General features: G+C 47.0%; 1 protein-coding gene across 1 annotated transcript; it reads left to right on the forward strand.

Annotated features, from left to right (window-relative positions):
* The first annotated feature begins 8482 nt into the window (after positions 1 to 8482).
* SF3A1 (splicing factor 3a subunit 1) lies at positions 8483 to 25101 on the forward strand. Its single transcript, XM_078857523.1, has 16 exons — positions 8483 to 8558; positions 9698 to 9804; positions 10305 to 10497; positions 11244 to 11501; positions 11986 to 12060; positions 12844 to 12994; positions 13499 to 13776; positions 14752 to 14866; positions 15693 to 15878; positions 16432 to 16553; positions 17504 to 17776; positions 19322 to 19529; positions 20842 to 21002; positions 21617 to 21718; positions 22926 to 22997; positions 23819 to 25101. The coding sequence occupies exons 1-16, from the start codon at positions 8493 to 8495 to the stop codon at positions 23918 to 23920; spliced, it is 2469 nt and encodes an 822-aa protein (XP_078713649.1). The 5' UTR covers positions 8483 to 8492; the 3' UTR covers positions 23921 to 25101.
* Positions 25102 to 25127: the final 26 nt, after the last annotated feature.

Raw genomic sequence — 25127 nt, forward strand, 5'->3', positions numbered from 1 at the left:
CGGGGACGCGCACGCGGCCGGTGCTGTGGTGGTCAGCGCTACGCCGCGCTACGAACCTGGCCACCCGGGTTCGATTCCCGCTCACGGCCAACACCCAGTGACGATTATCTGAATCGAGGTCGAATCAGCCTCAAATGAGCACCTGGTGCGATGTGTAAACATCGCCACTGGGGAGACAAAGGCGGTCGGGCGTGGTGTTGGCCACCCACTCCCTCGTGTGCCTTCCTGGCCTTCATCGGTGTTCGCTAACAGCACTTGCCCCAACAGTCTGTTAAGGCTACACGGGGGCATGTTTGCCTTTGTTTGTGTGTGTGTGTGCGTGCGCGTGAGCGTGGCAATTTCCCGCACCTCTTCGATCTGCACGGTTGGTTTTGTGCCGTGTGAAAGAAGTTCAACGTACATACAAGGAGAAGCGGAGTCGGTTCGTAAAGGTCTGACCGCCCCGAGGCAAAGGAGGATCAAGAAACTTGACAATGGGGCGGTCCCCGAAATTTCAGGGCCCACGTCAGAGAGTGGTCCCTGTAAGCAGACATGACAGAACTAGAGTAGACTCTCGATTTATCCGCGCGCGGTTTATTCGATTTGCGGATTAACCGAGCACCTGAGAGTTTAACATAAATTAATAGCTCGTGGATTTTCCCTTAAGCCCAAATTAATAACCTAAAAACAGTTAGACATTGTCATTCTTGGAAATGTGTATTACAAGTCACGTCCTTAAATCGAACACATTTTTGGCCCGGTTAATCCGAAATACACGTGATCGCCTGTACAGTACAGAAGTTGCATATATTTACAACAGTGGGCAGAGTTTGATTGATTTTGATTGGCGTGGCTCTGCTATCATCCTCTTAGTGAGCAAAGTCTTCTGCATAGGCAAATGTGGTTTTTGGCGTAGAGATCCGCGGAAAATGGTTATATTTTTTAATTATCCGCGGCCGTCCTCCCCGTCTTCAGCGCGGATAATCGAGAGTCTATTGTACTTCTAAGATCACTTCATGGTGAGGTTCGGTCAAATAACTCACAATGGCTAATGCAGCAATGTTTAATATTTTTTACAATTTGTGGTCAAATGTGGATAGTTCTATTAGCACGGTTGGCTACATATGGTGCGAAAGAGCTGCGACATACGTCTGGCCAGCATGGCAGAGTAGGCCAGACAATCAGGGGCTTTGTAGATACCAATGATGTATGGTCATATGAAGCAAGTTATATTGTCGATGACTATGTAGAATTTAGGCACCTAACAATGCAATGACTCACCGATTAGTACGGTTGGCTACATACAGTGGGAGATAAGTTCAACATACATAGTCTAAGATTGATTATTACACTCATGATATGTGCATCGCATTGTGCATGTAGGACCCACTTACTTGCAATTAATACAACTTACAATCAAACGCTATGCTCGTGATACATTTAGGCTAATGCAGTGGACAAAAATTAGTTCGTATTACAGAGACTCCTCTATTTACGAGCATTCGACTTACGAACTTTCAGAGATACGAACAAACCTGTCGGTATGCCCAGTTTCTTGTTCAGACCGAGAGTCGTTAAGTTCAACCGCCGCGCAATAGATGGCGGTGGTGGCATCGACATCTGCAGAACGCGAAGAACCAGTGGCATCTACATCTGCAGAACGTGAAGAACCAGTGGCATCTACATCTACAGAACGTGAAGAACCAGTGGCATCTACATCTGCAGAACGTGAAGAACCAGTGGCATCTACATCTGCAGAACGTGAAGAACCAGTGGCATCTACATCTGCAGAAAGTGAAGAACCAGTGGCATCTACATCTGCAGAAAGTGAAGAACCAGTGGCATCTACATCTGCAGAATGTGAAGAACCAGTGGCATCTACATCTACAGGAGATTATTCAACTTTTAAAGCCATTCCCCGTGTTTAGTGTATGTGCCGTACAACACGTTTTGCCTCGACAGGAGTAAAGTTGGACTTATGAACAAATCGACTTACGACGAACAGACCTCTGGAACCTAACTCGTTCGTAAGTAGAGGAATCCGTGTATTATTTATGACCTTTTCCCCCAGGCAATGGTCATTTTAAAATATCTCGATTTAAAGCTTTCGTGACTGCAGGGATTCATCTTCTTGGTTCTTTCGGTAAAGTCACGTAGAATGGAAATAATAAAATAATAAAAATTAAGCATAATCAAGTAATTCTCACGACGTTTCGGCCACAACGCAAGCAGCCGTCCTCAGGTGGAGAACAGGTCTGTCGAGAAGACGTTTCAGACTCTGTATTCTCGACAGACCTGTTTTCCACCTGAGGACGGCTGCTTGCGTTGTGGCCGAAACGTCGTGAGAATTATTTTATCATGTTTCATTTTTATTATTTTATTATTTCCATTCTACGTGACTTTACCGAAAGAACCAAGAAGATTTAAAATATCCGTTTGTCGGATGTCACACCGAGCGAATGAACGTTCGCCGTCTCGCCATCCATCCTATGACACGACGATGACGACTATCGCCATCGTCGTTGACCGGTGCGTCGGGGGGCGCTTCCCCGCTGATGGCTGAGCAGCCAACCTGGCCTTCGCAGCGGCCAGAATCCCGTCACTACTCGGGACATCATAGACTTCTCTGGGCGCCGCAGTGGCGAGATGTTAACTATATTCTTAGGTTTTTTCGGTAAAGTCACGTAGGTAAAAAATTAAAATTAATAAAAGTAAAATAAAACTTAAATAAAAATCACGACGTTTCGGAGGCAACACAAGCTTCCGTCTTCAGGTGGAACCGTCACAGCACGACTGCTGCATGAAGTAAGAGAAATTCCAAGAAAACAGTCCTTGTATATATACTGGTTGAGGGTGGGAGGAGCCATTGTGAGGTTCGGTGCGGCTGAAGCACGCTGCAAGGAATGCGCCTTTGTTGTGTAGACTCGTTGAAATGGGAGGTTCCAAGAGTTGTTAAGGTGCGGCTGATGTAAAGGTGCGGTTGCTGTAAATTCAAATCTAGAGATGTTAACTACCTCGCCTGGTATACAGGAGGTCGTGGGTTCGAACCCGAACCTGACGCATGCTGTACATTTGGAGTTTGCATGTCTCTGTCTCTTCCCGTGGTCACGTGGATTTTTCTCCGGGTCCTCCGGTTGTTTTCCTCCCACATTTAGAATCAACGTCACGCATTTAAGACTATTTGGCTGCGATTAATTTCCACGCGATGAAAACGCCACTTTGTTGAGCTTGATAACATTTATGAAGGCCAGGTCGCTTCTAAAAAATTAACCCGTAAAAACAAAGTTTTTCACTATAAATCCTTTATATGCGTGGCGGCTAGAGTCTTCTCGTCCTCTGGCTTGAGATGGCTGCCACCTATGGGTCAGATGATTGTATTAAGCAATTGGTAATTAAATATTTAATTTGTTTTCCCTAAAAAGTGTAAAATTTTGGGAATTTTTTTTCACGAACATTAATTGTCTCGCACAACGAGTCTGTGTGGAAAATGTCAGCTCGATTGGATCACGGGAAGTGGGTTAAAAAACGACCGAAAGATTTGCACGGTCGTAAGCAAGCAAGCAAGCACGCAAGCAAGCAAGCACGCAAGCAAGCAAGCGAACTTAATATAAAGGATTTAAAAACAGCTACATCGCTATGGGGCCTTACCCGGTAAAATAAAAAATAGCTTATTGTATTTTAATAGTTTTTGTAAGTTTAGATGACGATGGCTCATGTCGCCTGAGCCTGGCACCAAGGCTCTCCTCCACTATCTGCACTCCTTTATGTACGCCGTCTCAGCGATGGACGTTCCTGGCTTTCTGCTCCCAGTTCGCCGTGGGGAGGGCAACAAGTTTGATGTGCAGCTTGTTTAACCACGTAGGCTTTCGCGACCAGTATCCGTAATGAAGGTTTTCTTTTGGGTTAGATCACGTAGATATGAATATAGGACCGAAACGGGAAAACTTCTTTCACAGTTCTGGCAAAACCGTCTGATAAAGCTGGTTGTAATCACCGGCGAAACGCCGTAGTCAAAGTGTAAATGTTGTGGGTTTACTCTCCAACACACCGGTGAAATAGTAACTAATTGACACGTTTTGTTTACGTATTTTTTTACTTAATTGGCTTTGTCGGGTGGTGGAGGGTTAACGACACATTTATATTTCCGCGGTCTAACCCAAAACAACCTTTACCATGCGTAGCCGGTCCTTGCGACAAATATTTACTCGAGCAAGGCAGGTGGGAAAAGTGCTGCCCCCTAGTGTGCGAATCAGAACCGTCTTAAGAAGGGATTTCAGATGTAGTTCTGTGATGCCAATTCCACGGACCGCTTTCTAGCAACACGAAGAGTCGGCACCGATCTGCAGGAGTTCTACATGGGTTTTTGGTCTCGTGAAACTACGACCGACAGCAAAATCGGGATACAATTGGGGAAGGAACAAAACCATTCCAGTTTCTTTATTTTGCACGTCAGTGGCTCAGAAAAGAGGTATCGTTGAGAGAGTTGGACACGTAGGCTTTCGTGAGCAATTTTATCCATAAGAAAAGTTTTTTTTGGGGCTATATCGCACAAATATGAATATGAATGTGTCGTTAAACCCGCCACCAAATGTGTACTCTCCAACACACCGGTGTGCTGTACTCGTAACTAATTGGCATGTTTACGTGACAAACCTTCCTACTTTGCTGTGTCGGGTGGTGGCGGAATTAACAACACATTTATATTTACGCGATCTAACCCAAACAAAAACGTCATGAAGGAGTGTTGAGACAGTACACCAAGTAGATTGCTCACGCTTATTTGCGCATCTTTCATCTTCACACGTATGGTTTGCATTTCTCTCCTGTTTCGTCCCCAGTTGAAAGTGACTCGAGTAGAAATCAACATTCCCCGCAAATGCATCGTGAAAAACAGTCTGAGGTCAAAGAAAGCTACAAGAGTGAAGCGAGCCCTTCGTGTCATGCAGTCCACGGCCACGTGACGCCCACCACTTCGAAAAGTGACCCCGACACAACATTTATCAATCACCGCGAGCATAATAGCCACGCTAATCTGGTACTAGAGAGGGAATATTTTGAAGCTGGCAAGAACAAGCACTGTCTTATTGGTTCTTTCGATAAAGTCACGTAGAATGGAAATAATAAAATAATTAAAATAAAATGTTTTATGATATTATTTTATCATGTTTTATTTTTATTATTTTATTATTTCCATTCTACGTGACTTTACCGAAAGAACCAAGAAGATGAATCCCTGCAGTCACGAAAGCTTTAAATCGAAATTTAACAAGCACTGTGTTTCTAATATGAGCGCGCTCAGTCTGTTCTTTCATAGCAGATGTAATTGAGGAGTGTGTGTCCATGCGCATGTTGCGTAACGTATTGGTGTGGAGGGGTGCGCAGTGGAATTGCACTTAAAACTTGACGGACCCGAGTTCGATTACCCGCTCACGGCCAACATCGACGACGAACATCTGCACCGGTCGTGGAGCTCCCCTCTGGTTCAACTCAGCCTCAAATGAGTACCTGGCACGGCATGTAAACATCAGCATTGGGTGAGACAAAGGCGGCTGGGAGCAGTGTTATTGGCCACTCGCCCCTCCTCGCGACACGTGGTGGCCTTCGTAGACACTCGCTAACAGCATCTTGACACAACAGTCCGTGAAAGGCTATATGGGGGATCCTTGTGTAACGTATTATTCCGAAGCAATGCAAAGTTATTGGTTAACAATAGGATGCATTACTCTTGGGGCAAATAAATGAAACTGAAAAAATGTAATTAAACAAGTTTGTGTTTTGCATTTGTGTGTTAATATTTATAAATATGCTGCACTTCAGAGTGTTACAAAAAGCACTATAATAACGGTAACTTGATTTTAATTACGAAAAGCACTCACTAAATTTACAACAACAACAAATACAGTCATTTCGTCCCAAAATTCAAACTAGCCGTACTAATTGCACATCATGGAGAGTGGTCCTTGCAAACGTATAATCATAATAATAATATCCGCTGTTTGCGTCCAACGAAGTGGTTTCCGCGTTTTATCATCTCGGGTGAGTAAGATTTATTTTTTCGGTTATGGATGTAGTGTTCTATATAATAATGGCGATTTACGAATAAAAATGTATATTTCTGCCATGTCTGCGTGTGTGTGTATGGATGTGTTCAAAGTCCAAAGAAGGAGGAGCAGTGGTACACTGATTACCGCAATGCACTTACGAACCCACCCAGCGACCAGGGTTCAATTTTAGTCCATGGATAATATCAGTGGAGAATTGTATCTGAACCGATCTTGCACCCCCCCCCCCATTCCCACGACTCGGGTACAAACTTCCCCTCCATATGAAGCAAGCAACCCTCCCTGTCCAGTTTCCGCTCCTCCCTCTTCTCCCTGGCCCATCCACTAACCGCCCTCTCCATACCCCATTCCTATTCACCACATCACTTGTAGTTACCCTAATTGTATCACCAATAACCCTTGTAAAGCTCTTTAAATATAAGTGCTTCATAAGATAAGTACCGAGTGTAGTGGCGGTGGTGGCATCTACATTTGCAGAACGCGAAGAACCAGTAGCATCTACATCTGTAGAATGTGAAGAATCAGCGGCATCTACAACTGCAGAACGTGAAGAACCAGTGGCATCTACATCTGCAGAACGTGAAGAACCAGTGGCATCTACATCTGCAGAACGTGAAGAACCGGCGGCATCTACATCTGTAGAACATGAAGAACTGGCGGCATCTACATCTACAGGAACGTTTAAAGCCATTCCCCGTGTTCAGTGTAGACGCCGAACAACGTGTTTGGAATCGACAGGAGTAAAGTTGGGACTTACGCATACCTATCAACACATATACGGTTTACCCGTATTCTTGTACATGGAAATTGAGTAAAAAAAGTGTTTTGTCTATTTTTTGTGTTTCTCCCTTGCGATGGGACTCTGTAGGATGAACGTTGAGATTTACAAGGGCACCACGGGGTGACAAATAAGGTCTCAATTGGTCTGCAATAAGGTGGTTTACAGGTAAGCTTTAGTTTAACACGTAGGTTTTCGCTACCAATATCATCCAAAATATAGGGTTTTTGTGGGTTAAATCAAGTAAATATAAATGTGTTGTTAAACCCGCCACTACCTGACAGCCAATTAGTAAATTGTGTCACGTAAACAGAGCGTGCCAATTCGTTTCTCGTACAGCGCACTGATGTGTTGGAGAACAAAGCTGCAACATTTACAATCTGAGTACGACGTTTCGCCAGGTGGCGGGTTTAACGACGCATTTATATTTACGCGATCTAACCCAAACAACAACCACAAACAAGTATAACCCGTAAAAACAAAGTTTTTCACGATACATCCTTTATATGCGTGGCGGCTAGAGTCCTCTCGTCCTCTGGCTTGAGATGGCTGCCACCTATGGGTCAGATGATTGCATTGCACCATTAAGCAATTGGTAATAAAATATAATATTTTTGTCCTAAAAAGTGTAAAATTTTGGAAAACAATTTTCACGAACATTAATTGTCACGCACAACGAGTCTGTGTGGAAAATGTCAGCTCGATTGGATCACGGGAAGTGGGTTAAAAAAACGACCGAAAGATTTGCACGGTCGTAAGCGCGCAAGCAAGCGAACTTAATATAAAGGATTTAAAAACCACCTACACCACGGAGTTGTGCTTTACACGAACACTTTAATCGACTTACGAATAACAACCCCACGACTCATGCAGCCAGCTATGGCTGCAGGGTTTTGGTGGTACACGTTGTTTATGTCATTTATTGTGAAAATTCCGACAGTTCCTATGATCACTGTTTCATTGCTTTCGTGGCTTTATTTTGGTGATTTCAAAAAGTTTATTGATTTAGCCATGTTTGTTTGTTGTAGTACGGAGTAAGACTGATGGCTTTAATTTAAGTTGTCTTGTGGTTGTTGTTGTTGTTTGACTTGCATCCCACTGGGATTTTTGCACAGCGTTGGTGTACGGTGATTTTTCTGCAATATTTTGCTGTCTTTTCTTGGATTTTCTGTTTGCACTTAGTCACATATTCACTTTAAGATGTTTTCTTGTTCATGTTTTAGTTTTTTATTTGTTGCACCCGATTCAAGAGCCGAATGGCTCACAGGGCTCTACCCAGAGGTGGGACAAAGTCATTGTTATGCAAGTCCAAGTCGAGTCGCAAGTCATCAAATTCATGACTCGAGTCTGACTCGAGTCCAAGTCACATGACTCGAGTCCACATCTCATAGGTGGGACAAAGTCATTGTTATGCAAGTCCAAGTCGAGTCGCAAGTCATCAAATTCATGACTCGAGTCTGACTCGAGTCCAAGTCACATGACTCGAGTCCACACCTCTGGCTCTACCTAATAAATCAACTTGAACCACCACCACCGCTTTGGAACCCAACCCGTTCGTAAGTCGAGGAGTGCCCTCCCCCCCCCACACCCCCCGGCATTCAGATTCAGATCCCGACGCCGACAGCCTGAAGGTTTTTTCCCCTCTGACCTGACACCCCCCCCCCCACGCTGCCATGCCCGCCGTAGCCATGCCGGTCGGGCCGCTGCAACTCGTCTCTCCCGCTCACGGAGATACAAAGGTGGGTTCGGGCGAGCGAGCGGGCGGGCGGCGATTAGTTAACAACATCAACAACAGCAGTAAACGAAACGAGTTAAACGTCGTCCGAGCCGTTCTCTCTCTCGCGCGCGGCTCTGCGTTGAATGTCGAGGTTTGCCGTCATGAGGCCTAGTCGCAGGCTTCTTGGTCGACTCGGGCCTAGCACCGGCGATGGTCAAATGAGGATTTGCAATTCGCGAATTTGCGTCGTAATTACGTTGTTTCGTGCGGTCAGTGGGATTGCTAAAGTCACTGCAATGGGAATGTGATGTGGGAGTTTAGCCACGGCGTTTGAAGTGTCTAGATTTAGCGGGGGTATACAGGTTACTAGGCCTCCGTTGAGTAACATTCAAAGGCTGTGTTGTGCAGCTAAAATGTAAACCGACTTTTAATTAAATGATAAAGTATCACGTCTAGCAATACATCGCCTGTGTTATATATGCACTAACGTACTCTCCGGTCGATACAGTGAGTACCATATTATGGTTGTTAACATTGCCCTTTGCGTGGATTCACTCGTCTCCGTCATAGGAATGTGGAATTACCGCCCCTGGCAATTGATGGTGAAAGAGATACGAAGCATCCCACGGGGAAACGCCGTTGTTTTACAGCCCGTGTGTTAATCTACTGCTGGTTGAAGCCCTTCTACACACTGTTATTGATGGGGTGGGGGGGTAGTCGTTTGACCATACTTGTACTTCATGCCTCTCTGCACTCTGATCAGTGCGGCTGTGGTAGAGTGAGGCGGGAGATCCGAGACCTTGTTCATACATCAACTCTCTACTCATGTTGGCCGCGGTCGGAAATCAAAATCAGATCGCCGGGTTAACTGCGTATCACACTTGCCACTGATCCATCTTGTTTGTGTATGGGTGTATGTATGTAATATATGTGTGTGTGTTGTGCAACTGCCAGTCATCTCAGTCAGCCAACGAATGGCACTTGGGTCTGTCCCGCGACCTCCTGTCAGCGGGCATTCGACGACTTCACGCAGCCTCAAAGTGAACCTAGCCTGGCACAGGCACCGTGGTGACGTGACCGCCAACTTCGGGGCAAATGGCTGGTGTTGTTGTATGTATGTTATATTTGTGTGTGTGGTGTGTATGTGTGGTGTGTGTGTAGGCCGCAGATGAAGCAAAAGATGAAGCTGCCAAGCCCGCGGTGGGTATCATTTACCCGCCGCCGGAGGTGCGGAACATCGTGGACAAGACCGCGAGCTTCGTGGCCAGGTGCTTAACCTGCACGCGGCGGCGTGGTGGCACGAATTTCGGGGAGGGACGATGGGTAACACGTATAGGCTGTGCTGAAATTGTATCTCTTTAACTCACCGCTGGATGAAGGAAATCTCAGCATAGATAGATTGAACCAGTAGAATCAGAATATGTATTTGTGCTGGAGGAATCCGATGAGCTATAAAGATCTTTTTCACAGATTTCCAGTAGGAGCAGGTAATGTGCTAGGATCTGTTAGCAACCTACAACATCTGTTAATACCATGCAATCAATCTTGATTTGAAGCTTTCGTGACTGCAGGAATCCATACTCTTTGGTTCTTTCGGTAAAGTCACGTAGGTAGAAAATAAATCACGACTTTTCGGGTGCAACACAAGCGTCCGTCATCAGGTGGAATGCAATCGCCCATCAAAATACGAACCCGGCTCGATGCTGCTTAGCTTTGGCAAGTGAGAAAGCTGACACTTGATTATAATGTATTTTTGACAATCTCTCAGGAACGGCCCGGAGTTCGAAGCTCGCATCCGTCAGAACGAGATCAACAACCCCAAGTTCAACTTCCTCACGAGCACAGACCCGTACCATGCCTACTACCGCCACAAGGTCACAGAGTTCCGCGAAGGGCGTGGGCAGGAGCCGTCAGCCGCTGTTCCCAAGATCATGCAACAGCAGTTGCTCATCTCACAGAAGGTGTGCTCGCGCTTCCAAGGCCAGTGGGAACTCTGCTGGGCCTCGGTGCTTGCATCGAACAAGGACGGTCACTGCATCGAGCGCTTTCAGATGCGCTTCTGCGGCCGTCTGGAACGCTCTTTCTTACGATATTAGGAAGCCACTGGAGCTGTGCACTTTTCAATCTGAATTGAAAACGAATTTCTTTCGAACTGCTTTTAGTTTGTTGTCCTTCCCCCGCACCTCTGATGAGCACGGTTGGCTAAGTACGGTGCGAAAGAAGTTCAACATACATACAGGCCGGACTAGACCTTCCTCGTCTCCACTGCAAACGTATCAGGCGGCACATGCTTTCCTCTCCCAGGTGGATTTCAGTTACACTCTTGGCATCGTGTCATGAGACGTATAACGCCAGTTTAGCCGCTTCTCCACTGCTCGACCCCATTTGTATCAAGTGTGGCTGAAACCCGTAATTGATCCCATCTTCTCAGTTGTGCAAATTGTATTTCCGCTATTCTGTCGGCATCTTGTCATGAGACACGGTGCGGTTAAATTACTTGACCACAGTTATAATCAAGGGTTGCTAGAATTTCAAATCGAAGCCGGCAATGCCGACTCAGCGTGTCTGACATTTAGCTTCTTAAGCCACCACCGGCCACCGTTAGGCCACGTTGCCGTGCCACATGCAAACAGATCCCTCTCGAACCTCAATATTCCGGCACACGATACACTCTCGTGGTTGTGATGTCTCTTCGGTGTGAGCGCAGGTGCAGGCCCAGGTGATGCAGGAGACCATAGTGCCGAAGGAGGCACCGCCGGACTTCGAGTTCATGGCGGACGCGCCGTCCATCTCGTACTTCGACCTGGACGTGGTGAAGCTGACGGCGCAGTTCGTGGCACGCAATGGGCGCAGTTTCCTCACGCAGCTCATGGCCAAGGAGCAGCGCAACTACACCTTCGACTTCCTGCGGCCACAGCACAGCCTCTTCCACTACTTCACCAAGCTGGTGGAGCAGTACACCAAGGTTGGCTGGCCAGGCAGAGAGGGGAGCAGTAGACGAATGTGGACCTGTCAGGCAGTGAGGAGCAATCAACTAATGTGTCCATGGAGAGAGGGCAGCAGTAAGCTCAGGTTTATTATGGAGTGGAGAGAGGGCAGCAGTAAGCTCAGGTGCATTATGGGGTGGAGAGAGGGCAGCAGTAAGCTCAGGTGCATTATGGGGTGGAGAGAGGGCAGCAGTATGCTAAGGTTGACCCGCCAAAATGGGGAGCGCTACACAAGGTATGTTGGGCAGCGAGGGTACATCGATTAGAAATCGTAAGGGTATTAATTTTTTATAGTGTGTTCAATATTTGTTTGACTTTGTAATTGTAAAAACAAGAAAGGATGCATAAATAACAAAAAAACTAGTGTCTGTTGAAACACAGGACTGAATAAAGATTGTATATTACCGTCGTGATGTTATCTTTAACCCTCATGTGATGCTTTATGCTTTTCTTTTTAATTAGATCCTGATTCCTCCAAAAGGCCTGTTGCAAAAACTTAAGAAGCAAGCTGAAAACCCCAAGGATATTTTGGATCAGGTAACTTGGATAATACGTGGTAATCTGACTTGGAGATACTGAACACCATTGGTCATTTAGGGATCGTTAAACATCAACAGCACACAAAGCATGCCCTGCGTGGAGTGGTTTTCGGCGTAACTTACACTTTTCAAAAACACAATGTGTGTCACGATGTTTCTGCAAAGCATCAATATTTCAATCCACTTTTTTTGGAGGGGGATGGACAAAAGTGCACTCTTCATACGCTTTTGAAAACGTTCACAATGTGGAACGATCCCTTTAAAGGCGAGACGATATGAAGACATATAAATGAAATAACTTTTAAATGCAAACATATAACCAGTTTACAGCGATAACTATTCTAACTTACACGTGGGAAGCATGTTTGAGATTCAACAGCTCCCCCAAATCTTGCACACAATCCTCCCCAACACCACGTGCTTATCTTTTTTTGTATTTTAAACAGGGCTCCCATTAGGTTCTGGACTATTGCACATGATAGAGGGGCTAAGTGTTATAGCCAATAAGCTGATTTAGCCGAGTTATTGGGTCATGGATCATATCTTTTCTGAAGCTTTAATATGACACCTCATTCACCGATAATGGTGGCGTGGCATAGGAAGGCTTCTGGAAACAAACTTTCAGACATACATTTTAACCCGATTATTATCTAGATACTCGAAAGCTCTGTAAAGATGTAAATCAGAATGTCTGAGAACATCCTGCATGTCCCGTGAAGAGCGAGATCTGAGGGTTGCCTGTGTATTTACAAACGCCCTCGACGTTTTTTTGTCGTTTCAGGTGAAGTACCGCGTGGAGTGGGCAAAGTTCCAGGAGCGCGAGCGGAGGAAGGAGGAAGAGGAGCGCGAGCGGGAGAGGGTTGCGTACGCCCAGGTGGACTGGCACGACTTCGTGGTGGTGGAGACCGTGGACTTCCAGCCCAACGAGCAAGGCAGGCAGCCTCACCTCTCGCGCTCTCTCTCTCGTTCGCTCGCTCAACGATTTCCAGGGAGGCAACGAAACGAGTGCGTTTTTAGTTGGCAGCTATATGGGTCATGCTGTGGATCTGGACTTTTAGAGAGCAAGTTTTTGTAAAATTTCGTAAATAAGAAGGGGATAAAAACAACAACACTTCAAAAGTGTATTTCAGGAGTGCCACCACAGTGTGCTGCATTCTGCTGTATTGTGTAAACACGTAAGTGACGAGGGCCAGGTCAGTAGATGACTGGTGAGTGGTACATTTCTGATTAAGTTCAGGTTAGAGTGTCGCACCTTGAGCTTGTTCGATAACCTCACCTGGGTCTGCCTACTCTCACCCCACTGCTCACTGATGAAGAGCGGTGCTGGTGTCTGCTGAGTGGGTGGTCGCAGTCTGCTCAAACGTTAAAAGCCGACGTCCACGACACGTCATCGGGTTCTTCCCCAACACCCCCCCCCCCCCCCGGTGTCCGCGCAGGAAACCTCCCTCCGCCAACGACGCCCGAAGAACTGGGGGCACGCATCCTGGCACAGGAGCGCTACGAGAAGTACGGGGAGAGCGAGGAGGTGGAGATGGAGGTGGAGTCGGACCACGAGGGCGACTCGGACGACGGCAATCGCCAAGACGACGACGACCAGGGCAGCGAGAGCGAGCCCGAGCGCGACGATCGGCAGCGCAGGGACGATAGGCAGCGCGGTGGTGCCTCCTCCTCTCAGCCCACGGACCAGGACACCCAAGTGCAGGACATGGACGAGGTGACGTGGCTCAGTGACGTGTTCATTCACATTTGAGTGTGCCAAACATCCCGATATAGGACCCCAGAGCTTGGGCAATTGTTGGTGCCGGTTCTGGGCGCCCTTCCCGCTTGTCTGCGGTTTATCCGCACCTCCGTGCAACAACGGTGCGTGTCACAAATGAAATGGCATTTTGAGATGCCGTTTATGTAGTGATGCCGTTATAAAACAACGTTGTATTCTTTATGTGATTGAAATGGCTTTCACGAACTGTTAGGAGCTATTCAAATTTAAAATGTATTACGATTGTTTAGATGTGTTTAGTTTGTTGTCCTTCCCCTGCACCTCCAATGAGCACGTTTGGCTACGAAAGAAGTTCAACGTCCATTCGTACAACACACTGGAGAGCAAATTCAAATGTAGTTTCTAGGGGCCATTCTTTGACACAGGGAGTTTGCTACAAGAGCTTGTAAATTGAAATGTTTTCATCTCATGGCATGACTCTTAGATCGTCACTCTGATCGGAGTGAAAGATAACGAAGAAAAATGAAAGCCGGAAAGGTGGCCTGGAATACTTATGGAGGGATTCATAGCGGCCGAGTCGGCCGCCACTTGATAGTGACGCAGCGATTCACTCCCGTCACGATCCAACAAATTGTTACGATGTGACGTCCAGGGTTAACAACGCAAGTCCATAATCGTTTTAACATTTCAGTACCGGTGTAAAAGAGTCCTGTATATGAATTGAAAGTAATTGTATATTTGAATTGTATGATTGACGTGCGGCAAACCCTCTCTTTAACAGAGCGTGAAAGGATCACCGTGTAATCTCGCCGAGAGGCTCTGATGATAGGCACTAGAAGTAGTCACTGCCGTGCCTTCTCTGAGAGCCTTGACAAGATGTGACGATCTACTGACAGAATTAGCCGAGAGAATCTGAAGGGTGCATCAACATTGATGGGCTTTGTGCACGTGTGGGTGTGTGCGCACGTTTAGGGATCGGACGACGAGGATGATATGCCCGCTCCGCCGCTGCCCGAGTTGCCAATGCCGCCGCCTCTTCCTCCCGCCCTTGACCAAGTGATCATCCGCAAGGATTACGACCCCAAAGGTGCGCGTCCTTCGTCCTCGGCTACACCACTTTGTTGTTCTCCATTGTGGTGTGAGCAAAGGACGTCTAGTAATAGGTTTTTACCCTTTCAACTGGTACAAAAACTGACACCTTTATACAAGGCATCATGTTTGCAATAACCACAACACAAGCAGTCAAAATGCAAAAATGCTTACCCCGAGCTCTCAATACTCTGATAGTGCGCTGTCTTTGAGTTGTACGCCTTTTGGCGTCATCTGGTCCAACACCAATGGAGACTAGGCTCTAAGAAAAGCTGTCTCGGGTGTGGACCAATCAACTTCAAGGACAGTGCATATCATTATCATCATCAGAGTTGTTTCTTTTTGTTTGCATTTTGACTGCTTGTGTTGTGGTTATTGCAAACATGATGCCTTGTATAAAGGTGTCAGTTTTTGTACCAGTTGAAAGGGTAAAAACCTATTACTATATTTTGCCACTGGTAAAGGAGATGTCTCATAGTGCAAAGGACGTCTGTTGGTAGTTCACCCATTTAAATCAGCGCTTTTAGTATCTCTTAACTCCCTACCTCCAGCCAATCCATTCTGTTGACTCCCTGCCCCTGTTTAAGTCCAGGCTCAAGACTTTTTTATTTATTTATCTTCTGTTTATGACTATACCTCTATAAAACAACAACGCTCACCGTTTCTGTTTAGCATCTTGACATGCGATCACACACATACACACGGAGGTTGTATAAAATCCACGTCTTTTTAGTTTTTGTTTTAACAAAGCTATCGCCGATATAAACTTTCACGACTCTGAACCAGACCGACCAACCAACCTTGTTTGTTTCTTCGACGGGCAGCGGTGCGGCCCACGGCACCGGCGCCCACGCAGGACGAGTTCCTCGTCTCTCCCATCACGGGCGAGCGCATCCCCGCCAGCAAGATGCAGGAGCACATGCGCATCGGTCTACTCGACCCGCGCTGGATCCAGGAGCAGGAGCGTTCCATCCGCGAGCGGCAGAACCAGGAGGAGGTCTACGCCCACGGTCAGTGGCGCCGTTGGTGCTTGCGTTGCCTTCGCCTGCCGGTCGTCATGCTTCTTTGAGAACTGCCTTTTGTGTTTTAGTGTTTGCAGTCCTTCCCCCCCCCGAACCTCCGATTTAGCACGGTTGGCTACGTGCGGTGCGAAAGAAGTTCAACGTGCATACATGCATCGTTGTTGCTTCTCCGTTTTTTTTTTAATTGGCGGAGAGACTGAAATTGTAAAGTTTACAGCAGGGTTGGGGTAACTTTTTTTTTAAGTGAGGGCTGCATATAATTGCACTTTTCACGGCCACAATCCGGTTGAATATTATACATTTGAGTGGCACATCCAGGGCTTGTGAGAAGTACTCTGGACAGAGGCAAAACTTTATAGTTCGCATTGTTTATAAAAATGTCTCTGTAGAACCTCTCAAAATTAAGTAAGCCAAGGTGCGCCACTCTTAAATAAGCTTGCGAAGTTCACAGTGGGACAGCACCGATTAGGAAAACGAGATGGGACAAAGCCTGCGGTGTCGACTGTACGGCACTGACACGACTTGTCACGTGCCCTCCTAGGCCTGGACATCGAGAGCAGCCTGAAGCAGCTGGCTGAGCGCCGTACCGATATCTTCGGTGTGGAGGAGACGGCTATCGGCAAGAAGATTGGGGAAGAGGAGATCCAGAAGCCCGAGGATAAGGTGAGAGAGAGAGAGCTTCGTCTCGTCGGTTGGGATGGGCAAGCTCGTTCTCCTCTGCTGGACCCTGCTCCCGTAATGTTTTGTTCCTCGTTCCGTTGGTCTTTGCAACCGTTACGATTCTTGCTTATTCCCTCGCTGCCTCGGTGCGTCACTGCCTCGAAGTCCTTTTCTGGACGGTTGCTTCTGCTTCCCTGATTTGACTCGGCTCCTTTTTTTCTTGGGTCTGTTGTTTTGATGCTCTTTGGTTTTTTGGGTAAAGTCACGTTGGTATAAAATAAATTAAAATTAAAACAACTAAATAAAGTTTAAATTTAGTTGTTTTCATTTAGGTTTTAATTTAGTTGTTTTCATTTTTATTTATTTTATTTTTTACCTATGTGACTTTACTGAAAAAACCAAAGCGTATGGATCCTTGCAGTCACGAAAACTTCAAATCTGTTCTTTTGACGTTGCGCTGCTTTGCAGCGTCTGCAACATCCTCTTTAGCCTTCCGCGTGCATTGCTTCGTGTTGGCGTGAACACGCATGACCTAGGCTAGGTGAAGAGCAAATATTTCTGTTTGCGGAATCAAGCTACTACTGTCATTCGTCTAAGCTTCCCTTACTACCACACTCTGAACTATTTAAATTTATTATTTTACCAGGTAAGACCCATTGAGCTATTTAACTCTTTTTCAGATGCGACCTGGCCACAAATGATAGCCCAATGAAGTGGCTTATGTGGAAATGTATAGCAGCCGAATACTTTTAAACGCATTTGTGTCTAAATGTGGAGGGAAATACCTGAGTAGGACCCGGAGAAAAATCTACGCGACCACGGAGAGAGAGACACACAAACTCTAAATATATACAGCAGCAGGCGTCGGGGTCGGGTATCGAACCCACGACCGCCTGTACAACCATGCAAGGTACTTAACATCTCGCCACCGTGTTCCAACTCCTCTCCCGCAGGTGACGTGGGATGGCCACACGGCGAGCATGGCGCGCACGCAGCAGGCGGCGCAGGCCAACATCAGCCTGCAGGAGCAGATCGAGGCCATCCACAAGGCCAAGGGCCTCGTGGGTGAGGACGAGGCCAAGGAGAAGATCGGGCCCAAGCCCGTGGTGTCGGGTCGCTCCGGCCCGCCGCCGGGTCCCCCGCCCGGACCTCCACGCTCCAACTCGGCCACCTCCAACTCGCAGTCCATGTCCAACAGCATGCTGCCCAGCTCGCGCCCACCGCTGGTGCGTAAGCGATCGCATCGGGAAAAAAATGGGAGAATTCCGCTAATTTCGGTCGCGGTGCGGTTAGGAGATAACATTCGGAGGTGTTAATGACGTTTTAATTCGTCGCTTTTTAATCTAGATTTTTTTTTAAGGCTCGCGATTCATGCGTCTAGTCACGTGAAAGAATTGGATGTTTTTAAAGTGGGCAAATTTGCTTATCAAGCTTATTATCCCCCATCATGTCCACCCAGCAGTGTAAGTGGGGACAACACACTCAATTAACAGGTCACAATATAGAGTTCGTACACAGATTGCATCAGTAGATCTCGCTAAAAGAAAATGTACCGTTGGTCCCATTCATGTGTTCATTAGTCAGTGGTGGGCATTTTGCTTTATATTACAGCTCTTTGTCAATCCACTGCTAGATGAAGGCCTCCACACACAATGTGTAGACATGGGTGTCTCTTTTTTTTGTTAAACAATAGTCACGCCGGTTAGTACGGATTTCAGAAAGGAGGTAGTGTGGGTGCGTTTTAGTGGTGGCCTTGAATCGAATTCAAGATCACCGGGTTCATGGCGCAGTCAGCCACACCACTGTGCTGCCACTGCTTCCCCCGAGGAATTGATTTAGCGGAATTATATTTTTGCAGTTGTTTAGGTCTTCAGCCCAAAGCTCCTTGACGTTGTGCGTCGCGGGTTCAGGCGGATGTTTTGTCTTTTTACTTTTAGGGAGGATCGCGGCAAAATGTTTTAAACGAGTCTCCGACGCTGCTGTTAATTTGAATGGGGAATGCGGTGCTTGTGTGAAATTCGTTAGCAATCTGTGAAAAGGATTCAATCGGTGTTTTTCTTTTCCTCTCCACTGATGTGTGCGTACAATAAGAACATTTTGCACCCCGTGAGTCCTTTTTTTTCTCGAGTCCTGGGAACTGGGTCCAAGAAATCAAAAGTGTGTGTGTGTGTGTGTTGACCAGCTATGATGGTGTGAGTTTTGGCACCCAGATGATAAATTCCAACCTTAGCACAGTTTGCTTAACAAAACCTTCACCAATACAGTATGCAAATGTATGCCAATGCGTTCTTAGATTAAGGGGGGGCAGGGTGGTTTGCTTAATATGAGGATTAAAGCTAGGGTTGATTCCGCTTGTAGAGCTGGGCTGCGATTTGCGTTGGGGGTCTAGGGTCTAGCATTGGGATTGGCATTACGGTTTAGATTTGTCATTTTTGGGGTTTAGAGATAGGGCTAGAATTATATTCTTGGTTCTTTCGAAAGAACCAAGAAGATGAATCCCTGCAGTCACGAAAGCTTTAAATCGAAATTTAGAATTATATTGTTTTATTATTATCGTTAATTTATATAAGACATGGTTCAGGTTGGTTGTTCGAGTTTGGGTGTTTGCATTTATTATTAATATTAGGACACCATTTTGGTCGGGCGCTAGAGTTTGGGTGAGCGTCACGGTTAGGGATACGGTTTGTGTTTGGTGAGGGCTCGAGCCCGGGGGGGGGGGGGGTTCCTGACTTGTCTGACGCGCGTGCGTGCCGGTGCCTCCCGTTGTGCAGATAGCGCAGCCGATGCGCACCACGGTGGTGCAGGCGGTTCCTCTGCTGCCCCGACCTCCCATGCCGCCCATGCTTCGCCTGGCGCCCACGCCTGTCCTCACCACGCAGCTGCCCCCGCAGATGCTGCCCGGGCCCTCACGCATCTCCGTGCTACCCATGCCCCCGCCGGGCATGCCCTCGCGGCCCCCGCCCATGGGCGTGCCCACCGGTAACGCCACCTCTCCCTCTCCTCTCCTCGCCGTTGCCGTTATTTTCTTTACCTTTTGTGTTGTTCTTCTTCTTGGTTCTTTCGGTAAAGTCACGTAGAAGGGAAGTAATAAAATAATTAAAATAAAACATAAGAAAATACAATTCTCACGACGTTTCGGCCACAACGCAAGCAGCCGTCCTCAGGTGAAGACCAGGTCTGTCGGGGAGACAGCGTCAGACGTTGTGGCCGAAACGTCGTGAGAATTATTTTATTATGTTTTATTTTTATTATTTTATTACTTCCCTTCTACGTGACTTTACCGAAAGAACCAAAAAGATGAATCCATGCAGTCACGAAAGCTTTAAATCGAAATTTTGTGTTGTTGTTCGTGCGTGGGTTTTTCAAGTCGGAAGTGAAAGCGATTTAGATTTTTCTGCTCGAACGAGCATGCAGGCGATGCTCGTCTCTTGTGTACAGCCCTGCATAGCCATGTTGGAAATTCCTCGTTCCTGTTGCAGGGACGAGTCGATCCGTAGTCCAAGCACTGTTGACTTGCCCACAAAGTGATACAATTTTTTTTTATTGACCCCGGAGGGGTGGTGGGCTGAGTCAACCCCCAACCAGGATTTCAACTCGCAACCTTCCAATTGCGAGCCGCCGGCTTCACTGCTGAGCCACTTTATAATTACATCAGTGTCTCTCGTGTCACTTATTCGACGCACGGTTCGACTCCTACGTCCTCTTTTGGAGATATATTGTGAAATTGGACATTCTGTCCCCCGGAACCTAGGCTGCGATTAATTTAATTCAGAAATGCACTCTGCAATTGCAGTTGAGTACTAACTGAGAATTCTATTCCACTACGGTGGTGGTGGCTGTGTCTTGTGCAGTAATCGGTGACTGGGCGGAGATTGTCTTACTCCGCATTTAAGAATCTGGTCGAATCGTGGGTTACGGTTGCACGTGTTTTGAATCCCAAGATCTCGGCAGCCACAGTCCCAGTGCTGCCCCCATAATTTAGAACTCTCTCGCCTCAGCCATTCCTGCCTTCGACTCCATACCCCTGCTCAAGTTAATGCTAAATAACTTTTTTTCATTTGCCGATTAGTGACTGCATTTTGACGCTTATATTATGGAGCTACCCGAGATCGAAGCTTACCCAGTCACCTCACTTTCCACGTGCATAAATCACACTTACATCTCAACACAACTGACGTTTGTGTGAGTTATGTTGAAGATGTAAATGTCTCAGACACTCGCAATTCAAAACACACCCGCCGACGTCGTCGTTGTTGTCCTGGCTGTACCGTGTGTTTGTGCGCGCGGACAGTGTTTGTGGCCACCCAGGTGGGCCCCCCGTCAGGCCCGGGAGGGGGCCGAATGCTCCCCCACCACAACGCGCCCTCCCAGCAGGACGACGAGCCGGCCTCCAAGAAACTCAAGACGGAGGACAACCTCATTCCCGAGGAGGAGTTCCTACGGCGCCACCGGGTGCGTGGGTGTTGAGGATGGTCGGGCGGGGGCGACTGCCTCACGCGTAACCTGAGCATCGCGTAATCATCGTCGTCATTAGCTGGGATCCGTCTACTGCCGGTCGAAGGCAAAGTTCACCCGTGCTCAAAACGGTTCTCGTCATCTTGTAGCCACTGACCGAGTCGCCCGGAACGCGCTCGATTTTGTCAGATCGCGCGAGAACTTAGATGCTATGCGGGAGTTGAGCCTGTGGATAGTGCTTGGACGGGCGACCCAGCGTGTATCAAAGTGGTTGTCATAGGCTGCTGCTGCTGGGAGGCTACGTAGCATGCAGCAGAGGGCAGTGCAGCAAAATCCATTGTTGTCACCTATCGCCGACCAACCTGCACGGACCAGCATGGTGAAGTGTGGTTAAATAGCCCCTCACATCCTGCAAAGTGAAGGGAAACCATTCGTCCAGCAGTAGAGTGACGAAAGGCGCTGGTAAAGTGCAGTACATGCCAGTTTGTTTCACACGCTTGTATGTACGTATGTTGAACTTATTTTACACCGTACTCGTCCGTGTCCTGTATTACCAATCCGCGCGCTCGAGGCGGCGACACTGAATGTGTTTTGTTGTCTCTCTGCCGCAGGGTGCCGTGTCCTTCAAGGTTCAGGTCCCCAACATGCAGGACAAGTCGGAATGGAAGCTGAACGGACAGACTCTGAGTTTCAACCTCCCGCTTACCGACCAGGTGAGGCCACCATCACCGGTGCTCCTATATATAAAAAAAACTATAAACTTTTTTATTTTACCAGGAAAGGCCCCACTGAGCTGCGTTGCTCTTTTGTCAGAAGCCACAAATGATAGCTCAACGAAGTGGCTCATCACGTGGAAGTTTATAGCAGCCAAATACCCTAAACGCACGTTGATTCTAAACATGGAGGGAAAAACCAGACGACCCGGAGAAAAATCCACCCTTGGCGCGAATTACTTGGCGTAGTACGGTGTCCAAAAGAGGATCTGGAAATGGAGCCCAAACTGGATGGTGGAAATCTTGATTTGAAGCTTTCGTGACTGCAGGAATCCATACTCTTTGGTTCTTTCGGTAAAGTATTAATAAACTCTACTCTTTGTATGATAGAGTTTATTAATAAACTCACGGGACTGCTGCAAAATTTAATCGTAAAAAAAAATAGCATGGCCTCTGCGCCACGTTTCACCGCCTTGCTTTCCTCTCTGCCTTCTGGGCAATAATCTGGGTGGTGGATGTGTCCCCTTACTAGGACTGCCCATTGGGGTGGAGCTATAGGATGGTGAGGAGGGGGATAAACAGTGGAGACTGATTCAGTAGATGATTGATAGCTCTGGTTGAACACTTAAACTGAAATGTTGGTCACAATTCAGCCGGACATACAGACAAGCATCCCCTGTGTAGCCATTAACAGACTGTTGGGGAAGTCTGTTAATGACGGCCGGCACAGCACACGAAGGGAGTGGCGATGTTTGCACATTGTACCAGGAACTCATTTGAGGCCGAGTCAACCTTGGGGAGGCCCAGGGCCGTGTCAGAAAATCGTCACTGGTGTTGGCCATGAGCGGGAATCGAACTCGGGTCTCTGCTGGGTTCCTATGTTTATGTCATCGGTATGGAACCGGAAACAAAAAATAAAATAACTTCATCGGTACCGAGGCTCCCACAAGTCCATGCGGGAGGGCGTGGCACAGTTTGGCATCAGCTATCGTAGAGTGCGGTCGTGTCGCTACAGTTCTCTGCGGTGAGTACAACGTCTTTAAAACTAACGGTGCTACGCCTCTCTAAATACAATTAACGCCAAACCGTTTGCGCGTTCTGAGATTCGCCGGCGAACAAGACGCCCACCCTGAAACTTGCAGTCGTCTCGGAATGGGAAAGGGTGATTTTTACCGATCGTTGTGTTTTTCTCATCTGCCCCTTCCAGGTGTCCGTCATCAAGGCTAAGATACATGAGAGCACGGGCATGCCGGCTGGAAAACAGAAGTTGCAGTTTGAGGTAATGCAACGGACACTGACACTGGTGGAATGTTACAGCTGTGCTTTTTTTTTTACATGAGGTTAAGGGTGGTGATTTTTGAATTCTTTTTGTCTTCAAAAATGTCCTGAAGTCTGCTTTCCACATCACACCGTGCAGTGCATCGCCCAGTGTGTTAGAGATTGGCCCGGGGAAAGGTGATATCATAAAGCGGCTTCTGGTGTTCCCTTAAAGTACTTTGAATCCACAGTAGGGCAGCCATACTTCCCTACACACTTGCCAGAGGAATGTTCGTTCTTCACGTGGCAGTCAAATAAAAGTCACACGGCAGTGAAATAAAAGTCACATGGTAGTCAACCCGAGGCCAATTAAGCGAAAAACCGACATGATGGGGTTTTTTTTCTGCAGTCATTGGTTCACTGGGCTGAGACAATAAACTCTACACTTCATCACAGGTGGCGGAAACTTAGATTTAAATCGGAATATTTGTCTATACTGGAGGAATCCGATGAGCTATATAAAGTACAGATGTCCAGGTGGTTCTCATAACTGCCAGCTCTGTGACCAGCCCCTTGAGCCACACAAAGTACGTTCCCTGCGCCTTAAACAAAAAAATGTTGGGCTACTCATTAAAAAAAACAATGGGGGGGGGGGTGGAGGTTTGCTGTGTAATGTCAGCAGGTGCCCTTCGGGTGAAATATTAAACCTAAATAAACCATGGCCCCTATTTACTTGGCGTTGCTGCTCATTGACAACCCGTTGAGGTGCTTGTAAAAACAGAGCTGTGATCCTCAAGTTGACCGTGTGTGTGTGTGCGCGCGTGCGTGTGTTCTGTCTTGCAGGGTATTTTCATCAAGGACTCCAACTCGTTGGCCTATTACAATATGCTCAACGGGTCGGTCATTCACCTGGCCCTCAAGGAGAGAGGCGGTCGCAAAAAGTAGTGGCCCTTTCGGGCCGCGTGGTTCGGGATGCGTCAGGTCTTTGGTTATTTTTTTTTGTGACCGATGAGTGTTGCGTGTACCGTGCGATAGGTCACGGGTTCTCGATGGAACCTCCCCGTGGGTTTTAGCGCGAGAGGTGAACCCTAAATGTGACAGTGGGATTTTATTTCTGGGACTGCTTCACCGTTTCATATTTTTGCGGGGAAATCATTTTGATACGAACAGTTTCGTTAAACTGGTCGTGCTTCCCGATGATGGCAGGATGTGCCGATGGAGGTATTTTCTTAAAGTTTGTTATCTTGCGTTGCTTTTAACAGCAGAGGTGGCAGATTTTTTTTTTATTGGGTCTGGCAGGAAAAACTCGGGTAAGCCAAACCAATAGACAACATTCACTCATCCAAAGGGATTTGCATAGTCCACATCCAGTTGTCGTATTGCATTGGCCTATTAGCGGACTCCAATAAAAGCTGCCAGAAATATCAGTTTATTTTTCTAGTGAGAAGTCGAAAAGACCAGGTTGTCTCATGTACAAGAATGTCCTGGATATGCCAGCAGTCACTCTGGGTTGCATTGACTGGGTTGCCAATGTGCGTTCTATTAGAACAAGTGCTGTCTTCAGCACTTGTACTAATAAGTGAAACTTTTTAACAAGCGGCAAAGATGTCTCGAGTAAATTGATTGGGGCGGGGGGGGGGGGGACCTTTTTGTAAAGGAGTAAACATTGTTTGGAAATCTGAAAGGATGAGTACAAAGTTCTACCAACTTCTAAAGAATCCAGGACAATTGATTTAACTCGTTTATTTAGAATGCAATGAAGACAAATGCGTGTTATTCCCATAACGTGGATTCATTTTCTGCAACTTATCCTCGTCAAAAGGAGCACCGTCGTATTTGTTGTCGTTTTTCTCTCCGTGCCCCGAAAAAAAACATTCCACCAGTTAATTTAGAATTAGGGCAGTCGCTTTTTTTTTCTGTTTCCCTCGATTCTTTTTGTGCACGTCGCAGAACAATGAACATCCCATTTCACGGAACAGATGCCAGGCGATGCTGGATTGTTGGCGCCAAATGCCAAAGTGGGAACTCGTTATTTGTTGCAAAATCGTATCACACCCCCCCCCCCCCACCATCATCATTGTTCTTTCATTTCAGGAGCAGTTGAAATAAACTTTTATTGAAATGTACTTTGATACATTTTTACTGGACTTTG

This window comes from Lampetra fluviatilis, chromosome 6 (genome assembly GCF_964198595.1).
Source record: "Lampetra fluviatilis chromosome 6, kcLamFluv1.1, whole genome shotgun sequence".
Classification (NCBI taxonomy): Eukaryota; Metazoa; Chordata; class Hyperoartia; order Petromyzontiformes; family Petromyzontidae; genus Lampetra; species Lampetra fluviatilis.